Below are 6,309 nucleotides of genomic sequence, written 5' to 3'. Positions count from 1 at the left end.
GACTTTACGGCTTCCGCCATTCATCCTTGCCCTGGACATGGCACTGATGAGAACATTCTCTCTCCCTTCTCTTCATTCCCTCCCACTCAGGATATAGACACATTGGTGACATCTGCCCTCTGCAGCCTTGCCTCCTGGCTGAAAAAAACCCTCCCACCTCTCTAAGCTTCTCCTCATAGCAAGGACCTTCCAGTTCCTACAGCATCTTGGTGGTCTTGCTTTTGGCAACTTCCACTGCATCCATGTCCTTCTAGTAAGAAGAACTCTATGGGACATAGGATTCCACACAAATTTCACCAGCATTGAATAGAGAGCAAGATCACCCAAATACACACCACCAACCAACCTGCGAGCAAAACTATTCCCATTGCTGTCATGGGGACGCTTGGCCTATTTTGCGGCAAGGGTGCATTGCTGCACCATCCTGAGCTTGTTCTCCACCAGCACCACAAAGCTGTACTCAGCAAAGTTGCTTTCCAGCCTCTCAGTCTCCAGCACGTTCTGACAACAGGCACCATTCCTCCCTACATGGAAAACTTTACATTTCCTCCTGTTGAACTTCAGCAGATTCCTACCTGCCCATTCTCCAGCACCTCCTGTTCCCTCTACATCATGGCACAACCATCCAGCATCTCAGCCTCTCTCCAGGTTTTGCATCATCTCTAAACCTACTGAGAGAGCACTCAAGCCAACTGCCCACAAACACAGGTGACCCCACGCCCCATGACCATGCAAGGGGAGAAAGCACCAAAGGCTTTGCAGGAATACTGAGGTAAACAACAGAACAGCACTCTCCTTGTCCACAATACTTGTCATTTCACACTAGAACACCCTTACAAGGAAGGGAACAAGTGCTCTCTGAGCTGCTCTATCACTCCTTTTCCTTAACTGGATGAGATGAGGAGAATACCACAAAAACCTCCTGAGTTGATATAAGGATGTGGAGATCACTCATAGGTTTTCAACGGCGACAAAACACACCTGACTCAGGGAACTTTCATTAAATTGTCAAAATCAAAAGTCAGAGTAGAATTCTGAGAAACAAAAACAAATCTGGAAACACCTTCCCCCTCTCCCTCCCTTCCTTACGTTCAATTTCCCTCATGAAGTACGTATTGCCTTGCCCAATATACTCCCAACAGGCTCTATCAGACATAGGAGAAGTTTCAGGCCTCCTCTCATAAAGCCACATTGACAACCCTATGCCTACAAAAAGCTTTCCACAGAAACACACTACTCCAAGGGGCAACCTTAGAACACAAAGGGCACTGAGACACACACAGAGCTCACCCTAAGGAAAGGACAGGCCTACAGACAGGCTTAGAGACCTGGCAGCAAGGTGGGGATGGACCGAATGTGATGGAAGAGGCAGCCCCACAAGGCCAGCACAGCTCCAAAGTCCAGACCAGCCTGACAGGGATGCTACGACTTGGGGCCCCTTCATCACAACACATCCACAAACCATACCACAAGAGTGCCAAGAGATGACATCGCTGAGGTCACCCCACCTCTCCAAGGCTTTCTTTCCATGTTTTGCACAATCTCTCACATGCCATCAATAACAGGCTTTTGACCTGTCATTCTCGACTAGAAAGCTGCCGCCAGGACCAGAAGGACACATCCTCAACAGGAGGACATGAAATTGCAGAACTACAGGAAGGAAAACACAGCCACAACTAATTGCTTGCAAGGCTCTGACATGCACCAGCTGCTTGCACAAACACGCTGCCATGCACAAAGACTGCCTCAGCCCCCTCGGGCACTGCAGGACCAGCATAAAAGCCGGCCCAGCGCCTCTGTCCCTCACTCGCCCCTGCTGACGCCTTCTCCTGCGCGCTCGACAAGGTGAGCCTCAAGCCCCTTGCCCTCTGCTCCTGCCCCCCTGCCCTGGCTCTTCCAGCACGCTCTGCCCCAGCCTCAGCACCCCTCAAGCCCCCCCAGCACCACAGCCCCACAGCCCCACACCAGCCTCCCCACTGCCTCGCCCTCCTGCACCACCGCCCCTCGCACCCCCACGCCCTCCGCTCTCCCCACACCCTCTCCTCTCCTCTCCTCTCCTCTCCTCTCCTCTCCTCTCCTCTCCTCTCCTCTCCTCTCCTCTCCTCTCCTCTCCTCCATTCTCTCCTCTCCTCTCCTCTCCTCTCCTCTCCTCTCCTCTCCTCTCCTCTCCTCTCCTCTCCTCTCCTCTCCTCTCCTCTCCTCCATTCTCTCCTCTCCTGTCCCCTGCCAGGGCCCCTCCACACCACAAACATGGCCTGCTCCGACCTCTGCCGCCCCTGCGGACCCACCCCGCTGGCCAACAGCTGCAACGAGCCCTGTGTCAGGCAGTGCGAGGACTCCCGCGTCGTCATCCAGCCTTCCACCGTGCTGGTCACCCTGCCAGGACCCATCCTCAGCTCCTTCCCCCAGAGCACCGCCGTCGGATCCTCCTCATCCGCTGCCGTGGGCAACGTCCTCAGCGCCCAGGGAGTGCCCGTCTCCTCTGGGGGCTTCGGCTACGGCCTTGGCTATGGCTACAGGGGCCTGGGTTACGGCTTCGGAGGCCTGGGCTGCTATGGCAGAGGAAGAGGATACAACATCTGCTAAGGCCACTCACAACATTCCTGAACCCAGCCACCCACACCCTCAAAGCCATGGCAAGGTCTGAGGATGCAGTTCTGGGCAGTTCCTGACATGTGGACCTGCTGTCCCCAGCTCCTCATCTCGAGCCACCAAGAGGATACAGGGCATGGGGCCTGGCCAGGAGGCCTGAAAATATTGCCCCTGCACCTCCTCCTGTTGTACTGCTTCCTTCTTCGCATCATCTCTTTGCCTGTGACCAGGACTCTCTGCTGCAAACCCCTTCTTACAAGTCAAAGACTATTGGGGGACCTCTGCTATGCTGCTTGCTCTGCAGGGAGGAAGAACCGCAAGCAGAAATCTTCTGCTCGTGGTCGCACTCCTTGCACCTCAGACTGTCTCACTTCCGTTTGGTGCTTTTGGTGCTTTTACATTTTCATTCTTTTGTCTCAATAAATTCTCCAGCATCCCAGCCTGAGTCTCCTCAGAATCACTTTCAACAGCAGGAACCTCTCCAGAGAAGGTGCTTTAAACCCTTTTCTGTAACAGGGCAGCTAGAGCTGCGTTTGTGGGACCATCCCAGTTGGGTTTTCAGTAGCTCCCAGCACAGAGACTCCACCACCTCTTCCACTCTTTGCCCATACACACAGGCTTGCCCGTGGAATCCCCTCTCTTTCCCCTTGTACTCAGGGCCTCTTCTTCTGCGTGTGCACACCAGTGACAAGAGCTGGGTTCCCACCACTTCTTTCCCTGCCATCAGGGGTTTATTCACATTGATGATGGGCACCCTGCACATCCTTCTCTCTCGGGTGGCTCACTTCTCAGCTTCTTCTCTACAAAAGATGATCCGTACCCTCCAGTCTCTTGGTGACCCTGCACTGCTCTTGCTCCATAAAGTCCAAGTGCTTCCTCACTGGGGAGCCAAGAAATGAATCCCACATGGGATTCTCCTCACCATTTCTGAGGAGAAACGAATGGTCCCCTCCCCTTACCCACTGCAACACTCCTGAATGCAGGCCTGGAGACTGGTGGGCCCTTTTCTTACAAGGGTGCGTTGCCATCTCATGGTCCCTTTGCTCTCCACTAGGAGAACAAGGCTCTTCACTGCTAAGATGGTTTCTAACCCATTGGTCCCCAGATATTCCTGCTACACGGGGTCACTTCTCCCCAGAAAAAGGACTTGGCATCTGCCCTGCCTGAACTCTTCTTCACAACATCCTCCTGGACAAGTTGTTCAAATGGGAGATGAGCAGGGACAGGATACATTGGATAAAGAACTGCTGAAGTGCAGGGCTGAAAGTGTCACAGTGAATGGGGCGAGATGTGCTTTGTGAATGGTCACCTGCGATGTCCCTCAGAGCTCCATTCTAGGCCATTTCTGGACAATATTTTTAACACACTCAACAGGCAGGAGCTGAATGCACTGTTCACAAGTTTGTGATGGGACTGGGAGGTGCTGTTGGTTGTCTTGAAGGATAAGAGGTGTTGCAGAAGGATCTAGATAGGTTGGAGCAGTGGGCAACCATCAACGGCATGGAGTTTAAGAAGCACAAATGCTGGACTCTGTGCCTGCGATGGAGCGGTGCTGGACACAAGCACAGCCTGGGAGAGGAGTTCCTGGAGAGCAGCCCTGCAGAAAGGTGCCTGGGGTGCTGGCTGGCAGCAGGTTCAATAGGAGTCAGCAGTGTGCCCTGGCAGACAAGGGGGCAAACCGCATCCTGGGGTGCATGGGACTGTTCACTCAACTCTTGCTCTGATTTTGGCTACCCCAGCTTCTGGTGCGGCCTGAGGAATGCTGGGAATGGTGCCATGAGGTCAAAATGAAGTTGAAATAACTGAAGAGGTTGTCCTGTAAATCTGAGAAATGTAAATGGAGTTTAATACAGGGCACAAAGCAGGCTGATCAGCCTAAAATGTGCCAGATCCACCCTCTTTATTTTCTCCCAAAAACAAAGGGATGAGCTCTATTTCATCAAACAGGAAGAAATGCAAAAACCCCACAAACCACAGCCACGAGTGCCACAGGATGACATCACTGACAGCACTGACGACAAACCCACCTCTCCAATGCTTTTCTTGCACGTTCTGCCAAATACCCTAAAAGGCACCATCAACACCAAACCTTTGGTCTCTAATACTTGAAAACTGCCGCTAGGGCCACAAGGACACGTCCTCAACAGGAGGACATGAACTTCTGGAATTCTTGGAAGGAAAACACAAGCACAACTAACTACTTAACAGGCTCTGACATGCAGCAGCTGCTTGCACAAACACGCTGCCATGCACAAAGACTGCCTCAGCCCCCTCGGGCACTGCAGGACCAGCATAAAAGCCGGCCCAGCGCCTCTGTCCCTCACTCGCCTCTGCTGACGCCTTCTCCTGCACGCTCAACAAGGTGAGCCTCAAGCCCCTTGCCCTCTGCTCCTGCCCCCCTGCCCCGGCTCTTCCAGCACGCTCTGCCCCAGCCTCAGCACCCCTCAAGCCTCCCCAGCACCACAGCCCCACAGCCCCACACCAGCCTCCCCACTGCCTCGCCCTCCTGCACCACCGCCCCTCGCACCCCCACGCCCTCCGCTCTCCCCACAACCTATCCTCTCCTCTCCTCTCCTCCATTCTCTCCTCTCCTGTCCCCTGCCAGGGCCCCTCCACACCACAGACATGGCCTGCTCCGACCTCTGCCGCCCCTGCGGACCCACCCCGCTGGCCAACAGCTGCAACGAGCCCTGTGTCAGGCAGTGCGAGGACTCCCGCGTCGTCATCCAGCCTTCCGCCGTGCTGGTCACCCTGCCAGGACCCATCCTCAGCTCCTTCCCCCAGAGCACCGCCGTCGGATCCTCCTCATCCGCTGCCGTGGGCAACGTCCTCAGTGCCCAGGGAGTGCCCGTCTCCTCTGGGGGCTTCGGATACAGCCTTGGCTACGGCTACAGAGGCTTTGGCTGCTATGGCAGAGGAAGAGGTTACATCTGCTAAGCGCCCTTGACAGTACCATGACACCAACCACACACACCATGGAAACAAAAGCTTGGACTAAGGACAAACCTTTGGGCCAATGCTACTCCATGGACTCAACATGTACACTTCCTCCTCTCAAGGAACAATGAAATCAAGCAGGGAAAGTGCCCAGCTTGAGCTGTCTGGAAGCAAGGCCCTTGAGCATTGTCCTTTTCTCCAACTTCCTTCTCTGCATTGCTCCTTCTGCTATGTTCACCCCACTCTCCTGCAAACACCTTCTCACACGCCAAACCCACCAGGTACCAACCCTGTGACATTCACACTGTGGGGCACAAAGATCTCAGGGCCCCGGCAATACCTACTACATACAATGTCACACCAGTGCCCCACTTCACCTCTCACTGGTTCCCTTCCACTTGGCGCTCCTGCCTTTTCCCTGTGTTTATATTCAATAAACTTCTCCTGCATCCCAGCCTCAGGCCCTTCCTCTTCATTTCTTCCCAAACACTCATCCAACCTCACCCGCCACAATCACTGGGCTCAACAGGCCATCGAGTGATCAAAACACCGCCACGAGACACCTCTTTGGAACAGTAGCTCCAGCAACACCACCCACTGGCACTTTGGGGGCTTCCAGCCCATCACTCCAGCTCTTTGCCTACCCAAACAAAGCCTTGGAAACACTGATGCCCTTCGACCTGTGACACAAGCTCCTCATGTCTGCTGGCCTACCTCTGCCTGGATGCCTGGTGCCCAGCCTTCAATTCCACCTCTCTCTGTTTCAGAGGCAGGGTTGTT

At 54.3% G+C, this 6,309-nt stretch overlaps 2 protein-coding genes across 2 annotated transcripts; both read left to right on the top strand.

The window, feature by feature from the left end:
- Window positions 1–2,250: 2,250 nt before the first annotated feature.
- LOC136009474 (feather keratin 1-like) lies at window positions 2,251–2,586 on the top strand. The gene has a single exon (XM_065669466.1). It carries the CDS (start codon window positions 2,251–2,253, stop codon window positions 2,584–2,586), a length of 336 nt encoding a protein of 111 aa, XP_065525538.1.
- A 2,631-nt stretch (window positions 2,587–5,217) lies between these two features.
- Window positions 5,218–5,529, top strand: LOC136009473 (feather keratin 1-like). The gene has a single exon (XM_065669465.1). The coding sequence runs from the start codon at window positions 5,218–5,220 to the stop codon at window positions 5,527–5,529; it is 312 nt and encodes a 103-aa protein (XP_065525537.1).
- The last annotated feature ends 780 nt before the right edge of the window (window positions 5,530–6,309 follow it).

Source organism: Lathamus discolor, chromosome 2, assembly GCF_037157495.1.
Source record: "Lathamus discolor isolate bLatDis1 chromosome 2, bLatDis1.hap1, whole genome shotgun sequence".
Taxonomy (NCBI): domain Eukaryota; kingdom Metazoa; phylum Chordata; class Aves; order Psittaciformes; family Psittacidae; genus Lathamus; species Lathamus discolor.
Note: the sequence above shows the minus strand (reverse complement) of the source record. Positions and strands in the feature narration are given on the sequence as shown.